This window comes from Theobroma cacao, chromosome 7 (genome assembly GCF_000208745.1).
Source record: "Theobroma cacao cultivar B97-61/B2 chromosome 7, Criollo_cocoa_genome_V2, whole genome shotgun sequence".
Classification (NCBI taxonomy): Eukaryota; Viridiplantae; Streptophyta; class Magnoliopsida; order Malvales; family Malvaceae; genus Theobroma; species Theobroma cacao.
The window spans coordinates 842619-859378 of record NC_030856.1 but is presented as its reverse complement, the minus strand read 5'-3'; the positions used below and the strand labels follow the sequence as shown (position 1 = coordinate 859378).

Sequence of the window (16760 nt, the reverse complement as noted above, 5' to 3'; positions counted from 1 at the left end):
TGATCCTTGTTTCTTCCTTACCACACATGGAAATCGAGGTAATATCAATTCTGTACGGGCTGTACAATTGGTACTTGTATACATCTTCCAGCGTGAAATGATACAGACAAGGAGTTAATGATGGAAAGCTGAGTGTACACATTAGTCTTATTCAGTGATGTGTTCTTTCTTTCTGATTTAATTTGCACTTTGGCCCCTCTTAAAGTTATCCATTATGTTATGCAAGGTTAGATTTTAGATATAAGTAAGAATGGCAACAAGTAAGTTATCTGTTATTTTCAAAATATTTATATTCGAATCTTATTATTTGTCAAGATATCCAAATTTTATAATTATTTTATTAATATTTTAAAATTTTTATCTAAACATTAGTCGAATTAATAGACACGATCTGCTAAATACCTAATTTTGATTGTAAAGGTTATTTGGCGATTCCCCTTACAAGCATATATCAATTATACTTATTTATAATTAATAAAATATAAATAAACAAGTTTAGAGTACGGGTACTTGATATTATCCAAATAAAAACTAACCATGTTTGAATCTTCAAAAAGTAATATCGAACCTGATACGAGTAACAAATTCCTTACTTAAATTTGTCCCAAACTCAAATACAGGATACTCATGAGATCTGTATCTAATAGAGTGCTCAAACCTGTCCCATGACCTTTAGCAAACTCAAGGAAACAGTAAAACAAGCAGAGATTTCTTTTCAAAAACCAAATCCAAATTGCATCATGGTTGTTTACTATGTATAATATCCATAAGCAAATTAAGAAACCGAGCTCACTAATAACACCTTTTACATTATTATGCACCATTGATGATCCATCTCCTTAGGGGGTGCAACCACGGGTGGTGCTTTAGGTGGAAAATAGTTAATTACTGGTTGCAGTGGTGGTGGCGGTCGTGGCGGTGGCGGAGGAGGAGGTAGGTATGGTGGTGGTGGTGGTGGTGGTGGTGCTAGCGGTGGTGGAGCATAATAGTGTCTATCATACCAAGAATAATTGTCTGGCCCTCCCATAAGTGGATATGTGTGAGGTGATATATGAGGGATGTACCCATTTCCTCCATGATAATGGTAGTAGATTGGCTCCCTCACTTCCCCTTCAAACTTAACACAAGAAACCTCTCCATGCTTCCCATATTTTTCAAATACCTTAAAGATTATATATGGATTTACTTTTCCTGAAACTTTTACTGTCCCTTGTTCTGCATCAATAACAACAGAGTATACCCCTAAATCCAACAAAAAAAAAAAAAAAGGGAAAATGTCACTTCCTTTCAAGCATATAATTTTCCTAGAATTCTATTTATTTTATGGGATAATGGGAAAGTACCATGGAGATTTTGCAACACATCCATCACCTTCTTCTTGCATGTCTCACAATTGATATTCACTTTCAGAACACAAGACTGCAGAAAAATGAAATCCAAGAAAACGAAATGGTTCAACACAAAGTGTAATGAAATATAAATAAGAAGAAAATATTAAAAAAATAAAAATAAAAATCATCTACCATTTCAGCTCGGGATTCCATTGAAGCAACTCTTTTCATGGAATTCCTTGGTGAATTTGAGGTTTTACATTTAGGAAAATAAGAATGGTATATATGAGGGAGAGGAACAAGATTAATCAAATAAGGTAAGTAAATAAAAATGGATCAAATTTCTTCCACATGTAAACAAGTTAATTTCCTAAACTATATATATACTGTTCATTATTCCTTCAAATAATTCCTGAAATCTCTCCTTAATTATAAGTTCTCCAAAAATCATTCACATTCTGATGGCCAAGGTGATTCTGGTCATACCCAATAGTAAACTAACCTTTTTACCGTACTCCTTTCATCTCTAAATGTTTGTCTCTCTTTGACTTTCACGAAACTTAAATAAACATTTAATTACATGACTTTCCAAAAATTAAAGATGGACAAAGAAAAAGAGACAGACGAAGTAACAAGTATAGCATAGAAGAAAAATACAATGTTAACTGAGTTTAATCTGTTAAGGGTACCCTTCAACCCAAAGCACAACTATATTTCGAGTAGTCTTTTAATAGATCATTTTGACACATTCTTGAGTAAACTACGTAAAGAAATATCATGCTTCGACCTACTGTAAAGTTATTGCAATTTGCACCTTAGGGGTTACATATAGTTACCAATTGTCAAATGTGACAGATATATGTTCCTTCCTGGATCTTGGACCGAATATACACCTCTGACAAGAAGGAAAGTGAGTGAACTGATAATGCTTCGATCTCGAATTTCACTCCTCTTTGCAGCATCAGCTCTAGTTCCGACCTTTAACATGCAAGAAGAGCAAAAGAAATCATAGATGAATGATATCTTAAGATAAAGATGTCAGGGAATTTACCTCCAATCTGGCACTTCTTGGTGAAGGTAGCATCTATTTAACATGGCTTCAGTTTTCCTCTTATCTGGCAGGAAGAATCGGAATCTCAAAACAAACTAGAAAAAGGAAAAGTAAAAGGGATGCCACTGTCAGGATCTGTATCACCTTCTGTTGTCAAAGGCAGGAGACATTGCTGAGGAAGATCATAGTTCTCAGAGTCTGAAGGAAAAGCTCCAATCCATTGGATCTCTGGGACTCGTAGCAATTTGGCATCATAGGCCATTTGCTAAGAAGCAGATTCGATAGGGTGGAAAAAGGAGAGGATTCATGTCATAACACTGAATTACTTAAGGGCACTCACAGCCTCAAAATTAATCTACTTGCCTTGTTGCTTGAGTAGAAATTTCGAGGAAAACAACGGGTAAAAACATAGTACTATACAATCAAGAAGTCTAACCATTGAACCAAACCGGTAAGTGGCCAGGATGTCGAAGCCATATGGATCACAATCTACCAAGCAATAAACAGGCAGACATAACTTGTCAACGAGGAGTCGCAAAAACCTGAAAACGTAAGATGTGCATCTAATTAAACAAAGGCAGAAAGATACACTCCAATAGCATCAGAGTGGCATGTATGGCCAGTTTGCCACACACAGGCATCCTCTGTTTCCTTCTAAATATTTGGGAAATTCTTTTTCTATTTTTTTTCTTTACTTCACCTTCTCGTGGCAACATCTGGATAGCCTCTTCCCTGAAGAAGAAGAAAGATTTTAAGAAAAATGAATATAAAACTTAAACAATTTAGAAAAAGGTGATGTTCAGCCAAGTTTTTGCTTACTGTGATGACAATGCAACGGTTTTTGTTACAAAACTGGTCATTTGCTAAACGCTGGAACACTGACCAAGGATTCAATAAAAGATTTAGTCAATAACATTTTGACCATTCTTTCAGGTAAACAATGATTATTGCAAAAAAGAATATACCTGATTCTTTCTCTACAACCAGGATGTACTGGGCAACACTAACAAGATCTGCATGCAGTAATCAAGGAAAGCTTATATCTGAGAACATGTCTTCTTGATCATATGTGATGGTACTCATGGTAAATGAGTAAGATCTTATTGATATTATCCCTTTGCTTGACACTTAGTTAATTTGATACCTTTAACATCCTCAACAAGCACAGGAATTGTGTGGGCCTGCAATGTGAATCAGATATGAACAGATAAAACATGAATCAGATATCTGTTGACATATTTAGAGTATGATTCCACTAGCAAAGAATCGGTGCCTCCATTCTTACAGTATTGGGGCTATTTATGCAATCGTATTTCCTTCCTGCTTCAAAGAATCTTAACCATCCCATCACCAACCTTTAATAGATATAAACAGAAAGATAGATATTAGGAAAAATAATACAAGCATGCATAACTTGAATTAATGTTTAAAAAAGGCAGAAATTAGCAAATATGAAACATGGCATCGTGGAGATATAAGCTGACTCCACAATTAATTGCATTAAGTAAAACCTGCCAGCTGAGAAAAGGTCTAAAAAGATAGCTTCCATTTTTATTTAGAATCCATATAACCAGTGCACTATTCATCAGTTCATGAAACTGCTCTACCTCCTCTGTTTGCCAATGAAATAAATATACATAAATCTCACTGTCATAATTTTCCTCAAATTCTTACAAACCAGGGTACAAGAGGTTGTCCATACAGTTGAAGACAACAACTCTATTAAGTTATCAAATCCTCAAGTTTAAACAACTCATGTTTGACATGCAGAGAACTCTTATGAACGACCAATGATAAAAAAGTACAGCACTCACCAATCAAGAGCATACATGAACCAAATGCCTAAAGAACTTGAAATGCATTACTTGAAGACAAAATAATTTGTCAGCAATAAGCTGTAGTATTGTTTTTCAATCTTCCCAATTTTATGCATGACGAGAAAACTCACCCACTTCCAACAGAAACCTGCCAAACGAACATGCGTTAAATTTCTCGAATAAAGTAAATTTCTATTCACGACTTTATCAAATCTCTAAAGTTCTAGAGCCAATTTTGTTCTTTTGTGAACAAAAACAAATACTACAATAAAATCAAATCTGGAATGTGATGCATGAGATTATAATCATAACCTATCATTCTAACTTCTACATATTCCTTATTGACAGTAGAGGTTACCAACCACATTTAGATTGTGCCGACTGCATTGCAGAAGGATGCATATGTCATTAATTGCTCTATCGACAACCGACTGATCTGCATCAAAATACATGAACAAACCCCAAAAGAACAAGTTGATCTAGACAGAAGTTTAAGCTTCATCAACATCATAACTGCAAATCAAGTCTCATAAACAGCAGAAGAGTAATAACATTAGCAAACAAGTCACTGTCCCCCGCAAAAACACTAACACGATGCTCATGTTTGTATATGGCTTTAAATTAAAGGGCATTAATCTTATAGCTTCTAGCAAGTATTCAAGCAACTCTTTCATAAAAGGAACTAAAACGAACCTGTAAATACTGATGGATGCATGTAATAAATATCTCTCTTTGACGCATGTTTGTTTTGTTGAAGAAGTTGCTGCACTATCAGTAACACCCTCAACAACACATCTGAAAAAGAGATTGAAACAATTAATCAAATTCTCCAACTTGAAATTCAAATTACTAACACGATCACCACATAACAAAGAAGCAGGCTGAATTTCGTAATTCTTAGCTTACCAATTCTACGCACATGGCTTTCCTTTTTAAATGTAAGAATTTCATGTCCATCAGGCTTATTAGAGCTGCAAGTGCTGCATTGATCCCGATACTAATGCATTAAACAATCCTTTTCGAGAAGATCAATTGAAATATGATCTCATTAAATCTCAGATTAAAATTTATTTCGAACCAATTTGAATCAAGATTGGTGCAATAGGTTCTGAACCGCTGGATGAAAATCAACGGGGATCGTCCTTCGCTCAAGTCCCCCAAGATCGGCAGAGAAAACTCTGCGAAGAGAAGGAAAACGAAAGAAAATTTTGATTTTCCTGAGAAAGTGAACAAAGAAAATTATCGAATTTGAAACCATTATCAAACGAAACCTTTGATTTTCCTCAGCAGATCGCTCGAGCAATTTCCCTCCATTTTTTCCTACTCTTTTCTCTGCTTTTGAATTTGAAAAACGTTTTGAAAATCGGAGTATTTACAGTAAGATCCGTTTTGTATTCGGGTAGAACTGTTGGGCTTGAAATGGGCTTGCATGTAAGCTTTTGGGCTTTTATTGGACCATCGTCCGGGTCTTGATCGAAAACAAAAGGATAAGGCATCCCATCAAGCAATGATAAGTCTTAGCTAAAAAGGTAAACTTCACTGTACCACCATAAAAGACAAAACTTTGAGTGTTGAACTGACAGGGACTTGATTCTTCCAACAGCTTCCAAAAATCGTTTTGCTGTCCTAAACTCTTCTGCATAGATTCAATTCCAAACACCCCAGTTTCCCCCAGGTAATTCTCCATCTTTCTATAGCTTTTTCCAATCCCAAGAACTTTCATGGTTCTAAGCTCATCATGAACTTTCATGAAACTAGTTCTGCGGGCTGGCAGTTTTCACATGTTCAGCCTCTGGCAGTTTTTTTAGTTGATCCTGAGTGAGCGGTCTTTGATACTTTTCACCAAGGGTCTTTACAAAGATCTTACAGATCTTGGCCATGGACAGAACATGTGAAAAGTTCATAGTTTTGCTGGACCAAACATTGGTTTCAATACAGATAATGTTATAAAGTTTGACATTGTAGTAGTTGCTTGGTTGGAATCCATCTTAAAGTGATCCAATGACTTTGAAGTTTAGATCTTTATCTTCAGCTATAATTCTAAGCTCATTATGAACATTCATCGAAACCTGTTCTGTAGGCATAGCTCTCTATATCAGCCTCTGTCAGTTTTTTTAGTTGATTCTGAGTGAAGGGTCTGTGATACTTTTTATTAAGGGACTTTATAAAGATCTAACAGATCTTGGCCATGGACAGAACATGTGAAAAGTTCATAGTTTTCTGGACCAAACATTGGCTTCAATGCAGATAATGTTCTAAAGTTTGACTGTTGAGGTCAGTAGTTGCTTGGTCGGAATCCATCTTTTTTTTTTTTTTTTTTGGATCCTTCTACACCTCATGGATTTAAAGAGGATTTGGTTTAAGAACAGCAACTGAATTGGGATGAATTCAGTTAAATCCTAACTGTTATTTGTAATTGCATGAAACTTCAGAATTTGGAGGCTGAGTAGATTGACTTCTAAACAAAAAAACAAGAAAAGATCACATGATAATTAGCAGATCAAAGAGCCATGCTGCTGGATTGGTTTCAGTGTTTCACTGGCTCCCTTTTTTCGTTTAAAGGCTGGTAGCCTTGCAATTCCTAATGCCAGATGCACATTTTCGATTCCTGTTTGTTTGCAAACAATTGGGCTATTTACATAATTTGAGAGTTTGGTTGATTTGAAATCTATGCATCTGGCTATTGCAGGGCTCCCGGTAGTGATCTATGTCTGCTGAATCTTCCTAATGGCCTGTAATGGTGCAATCCAGCCTTTGCTATCAGGATCAGCAACTTCGACAACTCAAAAGAGTAATGGGGATGCACCAAGGATAAGAAGACTTAGACGTGTTAGAAGTGCTCATTTAGCAGAGTTTGTTCCTTGTGGTATCAAAGGCAATGTTTCACTCCCACGTTCCGAGTCCATTTTCGGGAGTCTTCACCCAAGTTTTAAGAAGGTAGCCATATTCTTGACAGTATACTTAGGTGTAGGCACCATTTGCTTCTATACGGTCAGGAACCAAATCAGAGGGGAAAAAACAAATGGGATTCTTGATGCTGTTTATTTCTGTGTTGTTACAATGACAACTGTTGGATATGGAGACCTGGTTCCTAACAGCAACCTTACAAAACTACTAGCCTGTGCTTTCGTCTTCACGGGAATGGCTCTGATTGGACTTGTACTGACCAAAGCTGCAGATTACTTGGTAGAGAAGCAAGAAACATTGCTGGTTAAAGCCTTACATATGCATCAAAAAGTTGGTCAACTTGAGATTCTAAAGGAGATTGAAAACAACTGGATAAAATACAAGTTTTATATGGCCTTGATCCTGCTCATTGTGCTTATATTAACCGGTACTATCTTCCTATCAAAAGTTGAGAATTTAGATCTAATCGATGCATTCTATTGCGTTTGTTCTACCATCACAACCTTAGGCTATGGAGATAAAAGCTTTTCAACCGAAGGGGGGCGTATTTTTGCTGTATTTTGGATCTTAGCTGGTACTATTTGCTTGGCTCAGTTTTTCCTCTACATTGCCGAGCTAAATACAGAGAAGAGACAAAGAGCACTGGTGAAGTGGGTTCTTTGCCGAAGAATGACGAATGTGGATTTGGAGGCAGCTGATCTTGATGATGATGGTGTTGTTGGGTAAGAGATTTGCAGATTATGAGCTAAGATTCTGTGATCTGCAGTTCCATCATAATCTTCTTTTCTTTACACAGGTGTTAGCGGCTTATTAACACCTTTCCCTTTTTCTTTGCTTCATTTCTACAGAGCTGCTGAGTTTGTTCTATTCAAACTTAAAGAGATGGGGAAGATTTGCCAAGATGATATTTCACTTATCATGGAGGAATTCGAGGAACTTGATGTTGATCAGTCGGGAACCTTGTCTGCATCTGATATAAATCTAGCTCAATCAGTTGAAACTAGGAGGTCATAGAAACCATATACAGATAAAAAAAATGTTATCATTAGCCAGCATCTATTGCGGAACGAGGTGAATAATCTTAGAGCTATTCACCAAATCTGTAATTCGAATGACTAATCGGATTTAAACAGGTTGTATTGAACTTCTTTTCCCTCTGTCAATATACATATTTTTGCTGAGCTAGGAACTAAAAGAAACATCGACAGTTTGATTTTCCTTTTGGATTCGTAGAAGCATTAATCCTTCAGGATGGACCAGAAACTTGTTCTAAGCCACTGCACACTGTGATTCCTCTGTCCTGGAAACTTGACTTAATAGTATCGTAATGGTATCGTAGTTTAATAGTATCATAATTGTAAATTGTTAGATTACAATAAGCAAGAATGGTTATTGACATTGAACTCTTTATCGGTTTATATAATAAGATGTCTCTTTCATTTCGAGGTAAATATTGAAAAGCTTGTTACGTAAACAAGTTCTAAACTTAGATGGCAAGCCATTTCATGCTCAAATATCAAAAGCCATATATCAAAAGCAGTTCTGTATATCAATTTGTGGCATCAACTGCGACGAAATGCAACAATTCCCAGCAATTGTGATGAAGAATCAACTTTGTTTTCTGTATTTTCAGGCCAAAAAGATCCATTGAAATCTACAGGGTAAAAACTACAGTAAATCCTGGAAACAAATATGAAAAGAATCTGAATGTACTCTCATCAGCTTTTATTCTTGTAGCTAATATCTGCTGCGTACAAAAATAAGCTTGTAGATTTCAATCATATTTTGTATAATTAAGATCAAACATGTCGACTTGGCATAGACTCATCAAGGCTCTCATGAACTATTGAAATTTCGCATTTTTGGTTCTCTATGCGAAACTTCCCATAATCTGGCACTAAAGCAAAAAAATAGACAAAGCCCTTTTCACTTCAAGCTGCAAAATCAAAGTCTTGCAACAGAAAAAGACATCAGCTTGGAATCTTCCAGGAACTTTCCAATGTGTTTGGAACCCAAATTCACTCTACTTGTAAGCACTTTATATTGAATTTCCTACTAGCTTCCCTCTGGTAAGTCTCCTCTCTCTCCCGCTGAAAACTTCCCAAGGCCTTCTTCTCAGCATTGTTAGTGAAGAACCCAAGCTTGGTGCCAGATTTCTATTTTAACCCTTTGTCTATTGAGCCATTTCCTGGTATTTGCTATACTTTCAATATCTAGATTTCTTCTATTTTCTAGCTGTCTGAAGTTATGTACGTGTCTACAATCAAGTATTATAACTATGAAATTCTATGTTGTGATGGTTGTAGCAGGTGGGCTAAATGCTGGGTCACTTCAACTCAATCATTGCAATGGCCTCCAATGCTGCAAAGAAGGCCAAGCTGCCAATCGCTGCAGGCTCTCCAACCTTAACAAATGATGAAAATGCTCCCGAGAAAACAAGCTCTCAGAGTTGCAAAACCACTCCCGCAGCTGCAAATTGCACCCCTCCGATCATTTTTCGGACAGATTGCCCGGACCTTAAGAGGCTGGGGATCTACTTTGGTATCTACATAGGTGTCGGCACGACAAGCTTTTACGCACTCAAGAACCACATCAGAGGGCATAAAACGAACGATTTCATCGATTCTCTTTACCTATGCGTGGTGACAATGACCACGGTCGGCTATGGCGACCTCGTTCCTCACAGTTTCGTCTCCCAACTCATCTGCAGCATTTTCATAACCGTGGGAATGTGCCTGGTCGGGATAGTAGTGAAAATAGCTGCAAGTTACTTGGTCGTGAAGCAGCAGATGGTGCTGGTTAACGCCCTGCACCTGTCTAAAAAACTGGGTCCGATGGAAGCCCTGAAGGAGATCGAGAACCTGAAAATAGACTACACCAAGTGCCTGATATCGTTGATTGCCATGGCGGTGCATTTCGTCATTGGGATCTTCGTCCTGGTTACAGTCGAAGGAATGGATTTCACTGATGCAGTCTACTGTGCTTGCACCACTATGACAACCGTCGGGTTCGGAGATGAGAGCTTCTCCAGTGAGTTCGGACGCACGTTTGGTATAGTTTGGATTGCCACAGGTACTTCCTGTTTAGGCCAGCTGCTTCTCTACATTGCAGAGGTGTATACAGATATCGAGACCAAGAAACTAGTCAAGTGGGTTCTTACTAACAACATCATTGCCAAGAAAGACCTGGAAGCAGCTGATAATCCTGAAAACGACCAGGTTTATGGGTAAGATACTAAGATCTCCTTGTTCAAATGAAACCGGTTTTGCTCATATATAGCTTCCATAAATGACAAGAGAACTCTTGTATTCAGGATCGTGAATTGTACACAAAGAAGCAAAGCTATACATAAGAGACAATCATCTAACAGTGTCAGAATCCTTTGTTCTTCGGTTTTTTTATAGGGCTGCTGATTACATTCTATACAAGCTGAAGGAGATGGGAAAGATCAAGCAAGAAGATATCTCAATTGCCATGAAGGATATTGATATTGTGATCAAGGACCTTGATGTTGATCATCAGTCGGATTCATCCCAAAAGAAGTGATGATTTCCATCAAAAAGAATATCAATCGTACTAGTGTCTTTAGAGAATTTAGATCTTCTCTTATCATAATATTCAATTTGATACTTTTCACTAAGGGTCTTTATAAAGATCTTACAGATCTTGGCCATGGACAGAACATGTGAAAAGTTCATAGTTTGGCTAGATAATGTTATTAAGATTGACATTGTAGTTGTTGCTTGGTTGGAATCCATCTTTCAGTGATCCAATGACTTTGAAGTTTAGATCTTTATCTTCAGCTATAATTCTAAGCTCATTATGAACTTTCATCAAAACCTGTTCTATACGCATAGCTCTCTATATCGGCCTCTGGCAGTTTTTTTGTTGATTCTGAGTAAAGGGTCTTTGATACTTTTTACTAAGGGTCTTTATAAAGATCTTACAGATCTTGGCCATGGACAGAACATGTGTAAAGTTCATAGTTTTCGGGACCAAACATTGGCTTCAATGCAGATAATGTTCTAAAGTTTGACTGTTGAGGTTGGTAGTGGCTTGGTTCGAATACATCTTTTTTTTTTTTTGGATGCTTCTACTCCTCATGGATTTAAAGAGGATTTGGGTTAAGAACAGCAGCTGAATTGGGATGAATTCAGTTAAATCCTAAATGTTATTTGTAATTGCATGAAACTTCAGAATTTGGAGGCTGAGTAGATCGACTTCTAAACAAAAAAACAAGAAAAGATCACATGATAATTAGCAGATCAAAGAGCCATGCTGCTGGGTTGGTTTCAGTGTTTCACTGACTCCCTTTTTTCATTTAAAGGCTGGTAGCCTTGTACTTCCTAATGCCAGATGCACATTTTCGATTCCTGTTTGTTTGCAAACAATTGAGCTATTTACATAATTTGAGAGCTTGGTTGATTTGAAATCTATGTATCTGGTTATTGCAGGGCTCCTGGTAGTGATCTATGTCTGCTGAATCTTCCTAATGGCCTGTAATGGTGCAAACCAGCCCTTGCTATCAGGATCAGCAACTTCGACAACTCAAAAGAGTAATGGGGATGCACCAAGGATAAGAAGACTTAGACGTGTTAGAAGTGCTCCGTTAGCCGAGTTTGGTCCTTGTGGTGTCAATGGCAATGCTTCACTTCCACGTTCCGAGTCCGTTTTCGGGAGTCTTCACCCAAGTTTTAAGAAGGTAGCCATATTCTTGACAGTATACTTAGGTGTAGGCACCATTTGCTTCTATATGGTCAGGAACCAAATCAGAGGGGAAAAAACAAATGGGATTCTTGATGCTGTTTATTTCTGTGTTGTTACAATGACAACTGTTGGATATGGAGACCTGGTTCCTAACAGCAACCTTACAAAACTACTAGCCTGTGCTTTCGTCTTCACAGGAATGGCTCTGATTGGACTTGTACTGACCAAAGCTGCAGATTACTTGGTAGAGAAGCAAGAAACATTGCTGGTTAAAGCCTTACATATGCATCAAAAAGTTGGTCAACTTGAGATTCTAAAGGAGATTGAAAACAACAGGATGAAATACAAGTTTTATATGGCCTTGATCCTGCTCATTGTGCTTATATTAACCGGTACGATCTTCCTATCAAAAGTTGAGAATTTAGATCTAATCGATGCATTCTATTGCGTTTGTTCTACCATCACAACCTTAGGCTATGGGGATAAAAGCTTTTCAACCGAAGAGGGGCGTATTTTTGCTGTATTTTGGATCCTAGCTGGTACTATTTGCTTGGCTCAGTTTTTCATCTACATTGCCGAGCTAAATACAGAGAAGAGACAAAGAGCACTGGTGAAGTGGGTTCTTAGCCGAAGAATGACAAATGTGGATTTGGAGGCAGCTGATCTTGATGATGATGGTGTTGTTGGGTAAGAGATTTGCAGATTATGAGCTAAGATTCTGTGATCTGCAGTTCCATCATAATCTTCTTTTCTTTACACAGGTGTTAGCGGCTTATTAACAGCTTTCACTTTTTCTTTGCTTCATTTCTACAGAGCTGCTGAGTTTGTTCTTTTCAAACTTAAAGAGATGGGGAAGATTTGCCAAGATGATATTTCACTTATCATGGAGGAATTCGAGGAACTTGATGTTGATCAGTCGGGAACCTTGTCTGCATCTGATATAAATCTAGCTCAATCAGTTGAAACTAGGAGGTCATAGAAACCATATACAGATAAAAAAAATGTTATCATTAGCCAGCATCTATTGCGGAACGAGGTGAATAATCTTAGAGCTATTCACCAAATCTGTAATTCGAATGACTAATCGGATATAAACAAGTTGTATTGAACTTCTTTTCCCTCTGTCAATATACATATTTTTGCTGAGCTAGGAACTAACAGAAACATCAACAGTTTGATTTTCCTTTTGGATTCGTAGAAGCATTAATCTTTCAGGATGGACCAGAAACTTGTTCTAAGCCACTGCACACTGTGATTCCTCTGTTCTGGAAACTTGACTTAATAGTATCGTAATGGTATCGTAGTTTAATAGTATCATAATTGTAAATTGTTAGATTACAATAAGGAAGAATGGTTATTGACATTGAACTCTTTATCTGTTTATATAATAAGATGTTTCTTTCATTTCAAGGTAAATATTGAAAACCTTGTTATGTAAACAAGTTCTAAACTTAGATGGCAAGCCATTTCATGCTCAAATATCAAAAGCAATATATCAAAAACAGTTCTGTATATCAATTTGTGGCATCAACTGCGACGAAATGCAACAATTCCCAGCAATTGTGATGAAGAATCAACTTTGTTTTCTGCATTTTCAGGCCAAAAAGATCCATTGAAATCTACAGGGTAAAAACTACAGTAAATCCTGGAAACAAATATGAAAATAATCTGAATGTACTCTCATCAGCTTTTATTCTTGTAGCTAATATCTGCTGCTTACAAAAATAAGCTTGTAGATTTCAATCATATTTTGTATAATTAAGATCAAACATGTCGACTTGGCATAGACTCATCAAGGCTCTCATGAACTATTGAAATTTCGCATTTTTGGATCTCCATGCGAAACTTCCCATAATCTGGCACTTTAAGCAAAAAAATAGACAAAGCCCTTTTCACTTCAAGCTGCAAAATCAAAGTCTTGCAACAGAAAAAGACATCAGCTTGGAATCTTCCAGGAACTTTCCAATGTGGTTGGAACCCAAATTCACTCTACTTGTAAGCACTTTATATTGAATTTCCTACTAGCTTCCCTCTGGTAAGTCTCCTCTCCCTCCCGCTGAAAACTTCCCAAGGCCTTCTTCTCAGCATTGTTAGTGAAGAACCCAAGCTTGGTACCAGATTTCTATTTTAACACTTTGTCTATTGAGCCATTTCCTGGTATTTGCTATACTTTCAATATCTAGATTTCTTCTATTTTCTAGCTGTCTGAAATTATGTACGTGTTTACAATCAAGTATTATAACTATGAATTCTATGTTGTGATGGTTGTAGCAGGTGGGCTAAATGATGGGTCACTTCAACTCAATCATTGCAATGGCCTCCAATGCTGCAAAGAAGGCCAAGCTGCCAATCGCTGCAGGCTCTCCAACCTTAACAAATGATGAAAATGCTCCCGAGAAAACAAGCTCTCAGAGTTGCAAAACCACTCCCGCAGCTGCAAATTGCACCCCTCCGATCACTTTTCGGACAGATTGCCCGGACCTGAAGTGGCTGGGGATCTACTTTGGTATCTACATAGGTGTCGGCACGACAAGCTTTTACGCACTCAAGGACCACATCAGAGGGAAGAAAACGAACGATTTTATCGATTCTCTTTACCTATGCGTGGTGACAATGACCACGGTCGGCTATGGCGACCTCGTTCCTCACAGTTTCGTCTCCCAACTCATCTGCAGCATTTTCATAACCGTGGGAATGTGCCTGGTCGGGATAGTAGTGAAAATAGCTGCAAGTTACTTGGTCGTGAAGCAGCAGATGGTGCTGGTTAACGCCCTGCACCTGTCTAAAAAACTGGGTCCGATTGAAGCCCTGAAGGAGATCGAGAACCTGAAAATAGACTACACCAAGTGCGTGATATCGTTGATTGCCATGGCGGTGCATTTCGTCATTGGGATCTTCGTCCTGGTTACAGTCGAAGGAATGGATTTCACTGATGCAATCTACTGTGCTTGCACCACCATGACAACTGTCGGGTTCGGAGATGAGAGCTTCTCCAGTGAGTTCGGACGCACGTTTGGTATAGTTTGGATTGCCACAGGTACTTCCTGTTTAGGCCAGCTGCTTCTCTACATTGCAGAGGTGTATACAGATATCGAAACCAAGAAACTAGTCAAGTCGGTTCTTACTAGCGACATCATTGCCAAGAAAGACCTGGAAGCAGCTGATAATCCTGAAAACGACCAGGTTTATGGGTAAGACACTAAGATCTCGTTGTTCAAATGAAACCGGTTTTGCTGATATATAGCTTCCATAAATGACGAGAAATCTTGTATTCAGGATCCTGAATTGTACACAAATAAGCAAAGCATACACATAAGAGACAATCATCTGACACTATCAGAATCCTCTGTTCTTTGGTCTTTTTACAGGGCTGCTGATTTCATTCTATACAAGCTGAAAGAGATGGGAAAGATCAAGCAAGAAGATATCTCAGTTGCCATGAAGGATATTGATACTGTGATCAAGGACCTTGATGTTGATCATCAGTCGGATTCATCCCAAAAGAAGTGATGATTTCCATCAAAAAGAATATCAATTGTACTAGTGTCTTTAGAGAATCTAGATCTTCTCTTATCCATAACATTCAACCATTCCCCCCCAGGTTGAAGTACTCCTCCTTTGGAAGCTATAACTAGCTAGGCCACCCCTGAGTATTTTGTAAAGAAGAACTGCATGCATGCTACCTATGTTTTGAAGGTTGAACGTACCTTAATTACATGTAATTTTGTTGAAATAATGATGGGTTTATCTCATAAAACTAGCAAACCTCTTTGATAAAATTCCCAAATTCTCCCAAAAAAAAAAAAAAACCCCATGATGAAACACAAATTCGATAAATTATTGAAATCGGTAATCTCAAAATATAATTATTTTCCGTAACTTTCATCTATTTTTTAATATATCATACGTAATTTATCAATAATTTTTATAAATATTTAATAACACATATTCTATCCGTAAAATCAATAATACCAAAATATTTAATTTTTTTATAATTTTTGTGTATTACTTAGTTATCTCGAATGTTCTTTGTTCCAATCTATTCAACCAAAGCATTCGCCATCGACCAAATTTCGATCATGTTACATCAAGATAAAGAAACTAAATGAATGATTGTTCAAATCAACAATAATTGTTAAATTGGGTCCATTTAAACAGTGGTCCCAATACCTATTAGATCATGATGAATCCTTCTTTTGAAGTTTCCCAAGACCATAGTAAAATTCATAAAATTTATTAAATTTTTAAAACAAATATACAATTGAAAATCAATCGACAATAAATAAAGAGAATTTTTTAATATTTTTACCTGAATATTTTTAATTTTATTAAAAATTTTAAATAATAAACGAAAATTAAGTACTAATAAAACCCAAAACTAAAAAAAAATTAAATGGGTAATTGAACAATGAAATTTTTTTTTTATTTAATTCAAAAGGTCAATTAACTGACTATTTTTAGTCAACCTGAAATCCTCAAGTGGGTCATTGAATTCAATTGGAATAAGGAAATCCTCAGATGGGTCTTCGAATTCAATTGGAAATAAGTTGCTTCATAAATAAGCAACATCAATTCCTTAATAATGGCCCTCCACCCGAGGCATGATTGATGTTAACATTTTACATTATATTATATCAACAAACCCTAAATATTAAATATAATATTATAAAAAATTATAAATTCAACCTAAATAAATCGTAATTTTAATTCTTTTTTGGATAAACTCGTTTTCTATTAAAAATTATATCATTAATTTTGCTTAATAAAATTATTAAAATACCTTGAATTCAAGAATTAACCCCTTTTTTTTATCATCTTTCATTTTAAATTAGAAATTAGATCCTAATTCAGTCCCTATCAAATCACAATCATGACTTAGTAATAAGGGAATTTCTCAATAAATCTTTCAATCATTCATTGTCATATTAGGAAAAAAAAAAGTTAAAA

General features: G+C 36.7%; 6 protein-coding genes across 10 annotated transcripts; 4 read left to right on the top strand and 2 right to left on the bottom strand.

Moving 5' to 3' along the window:
- LOC108662688 (uncharacterized protein C6orf132 homolog) lies at positions 589-1544 on the bottom strand. Its single transcript, XM_018124146.1, has 3 exons — positions 1524-1544; positions 1344-1419; positions 589-1242 (listed from the first exon to the last, which is right to left on the bottom strand). Exons 1-3 carry the CDS (start codon positions 1542-1544, stop codon positions 806-808), a joined length of 534 nt encoding a protein of 177 aa, XP_017979635.1. The 3' UTR covers positions 589-805.
- LOC18593303 (meiotic recombination protein SPO11-1) lies at positions 1346-5513 on the bottom strand. The gene is made up of 16 exons (XM_018124606.1): positions 5471-5513; positions 5278-5377; positions 5106-5179; positions 4893-4994; positions 4562-4635; positions 4331-4347; positions 3668-3737; positions 3527-3563; positions 3348-3395; positions 3202-3260; positions 3083-3114; positions 2819-2924; positions 2527-2647; positions 2383-2446; positions 2168-2309; positions 1346-1419 (listed from the first exon to the last, which is right to left on the bottom strand). The coding sequence occupies exons 1-15, from the start codon at positions 5511-5513 to the stop codon at positions 2174-2176; spliced, it is 1083 nt and encodes a 360-aa protein (XP_017980095.1). The 3' UTR covers positions 1346-1419; positions 2168-2173.
- LOC18593302 (two-pore potassium channel 1) lies at positions 5751-8287 on the top strand. Its single transcript, XM_007020463.2, has 3 exons — positions 5751-5874; positions 6889-7828; positions 7955-8287. Exons 2-3 carry the CDS (start codon positions 6927-6929, stop codon positions 8118-8120), a joined length of 1068 nt encoding a protein of 355 aa, XP_007020525.2. The 5' UTR covers positions 5751-5874; positions 6889-6926; the 3' UTR covers positions 8121-8287.
- Positions 9178-10902, top strand: LOC18593301 (two-pore potassium channel 1). 2 transcript variants are annotated; one of them, XM_018124768.1, is made up of 3 exons: positions 9178-9297; positions 9413-10332; positions 10511-10874. In XM_018124768.1, the coding sequence occupies exons 2-3, from the start codon at positions 9425-9427 to the stop codon at positions 10650-10652; spliced, it is 1050 nt and encodes a 349-aa protein (XP_017980257.1). In that variant the 5' UTR covers positions 9178-9297; positions 9413-9424; the 3' UTR covers positions 10653-10874. The 2 variants fall into 2 exon arrangements, with proteins under 2 accessions (XP_017980257.1, XP_007020518.2); XM_007020456.2 differs by having other exon boundaries at positions 9199-9297; positions 9416-10332; positions 10511-10902.
- Positions 11100-12959, top strand: LOC108662931 (two-pore potassium channel 1-like). Its single transcript, XM_018124764.1, has 3 exons — positions 11100-11150; positions 11561-12500; positions 12627-12959. Exons 2-3 carry the CDS (start codon positions 11599-11601, stop codon positions 12790-12792), a joined length of 1068 nt encoding a protein of 355 aa, XP_017980253.1. The 5' UTR covers positions 11100-11150; positions 11561-11598; the 3' UTR covers positions 12793-12959.
- On the top strand, positions 13832-15588 carry LOC18593300 (two-pore potassium channel 1). Of its 4 annotated transcripts, none has more exons than XM_007020454.2 (3): positions 13832-13970; positions 14088-15004; positions 15182-15588. In XM_007020454.2, exons 2-3 carry the CDS (start codon positions 14097-14099, stop codon positions 15321-15323), a joined length of 1050 nt encoding a protein of 349 aa, XP_007020516.2. In that variant the 5' UTR covers positions 13832-13970; positions 14088-14096; the 3' UTR covers positions 15324-15588. The 4 variants fall into 4 exon arrangements, with proteins under 4 accessions (XP_007020516.2, XP_017980254.1, XP_017980255.1 ...); XM_018124765.1 differs by having other exon boundaries at positions 13837-13970; positions 14085-15004; XM_018124766.1 differs by having other exon boundaries at positions 13839-13924.

Coding starts and splice junctions, on each gene's coding strand:
- LOC108662688 (XM_018124146.1), bottom strand. CDS start 1,544: ATGGAATCCCGAGCTGAAATG. Junction 1,420..1,523: donor TGGAATCCCGAGCTGAAATG/GTAGATGATTTT, acceptor ATTTTTCTGCAG/TCTTGTGTTCTGAAAGTGAA. Junction 1,243..1,343: donor TGTGTTGCAAAATCTCCATG/GTACTTTCCCAT, acceptor TGTTGGATTTAG/GGGTATACTCTGTTGTTATT.
- LOC18593303 (XM_018124606.1), bottom strand. CDS start 5,513: ATGGAGGGAAATTGCTCGAGCGATCTGCTGAGGAAAATCAAAG. Junction 3,396..3,526: donor GCTTGTTGAGGATGTTAAAG/GTATCAAATTAA, acceptor TACTGCATGCAG/ATCTTGTTAGTGTTGCCCAG. Junction 2,925..3,082: donor CCAGATGTTGCCACGAGAAG/GTGAAGTAAAGA, acceptor TTACGTTTTCAG/GTTTTTGCGACTCCTCGTTG.
- LOC18593302 (XM_007020463.2), top strand. CDS start 6,927: ATGGCCTGTAATGGTGCAATCCAGCCTTTGCTATCAGGATCAGCAACT. Junction 7,829..7,954: donor GATGATGATGGTGTTGTTGG/GTAAGAGATTTG, acceptor TCATTTCTACAG/AGCTGCTGAGTTTGTTCTAT.
- LOC18593301 (XM_007020456.2), top strand. CDS start 9,425: ATGCTGGGTCACTTCAACTCAATCATTGCAATGGCCTCCAATGCTGCA. Junction 10,333..10,510: donor GAAAACGACCAGGTTTATGG/GTAAGATACTAA, acceptor GTTTTTTTATAG/GGCTGCTGATTACATTCTAT.
- LOC108662931 (XM_018124764.1), top strand. CDS start 11,599: ATGGCCTGTAATGGTGCAAACCAGCCCTTGCTATCAGGATCAGCAACT. Junction 12,501..12,626: donor GATGATGATGGTGTTGTTGG/GTAAGAGATTTG, acceptor TCATTTCTACAG/AGCTGCTGAGTTTGTTCTTT.
- LOC18593300 (XM_007020454.2), top strand. CDS start 14,097: ATGATGGGTCACTTCAACTCAATCATTGCAATGGCCTCCAATGCTGCA. Junction 15,005..15,181: donor GAAAACGACCAGGTTTATGG/GTAAGACACTAA, acceptor GTCTTTTTACAG/GGCTGCTGATTTCATTCTAT.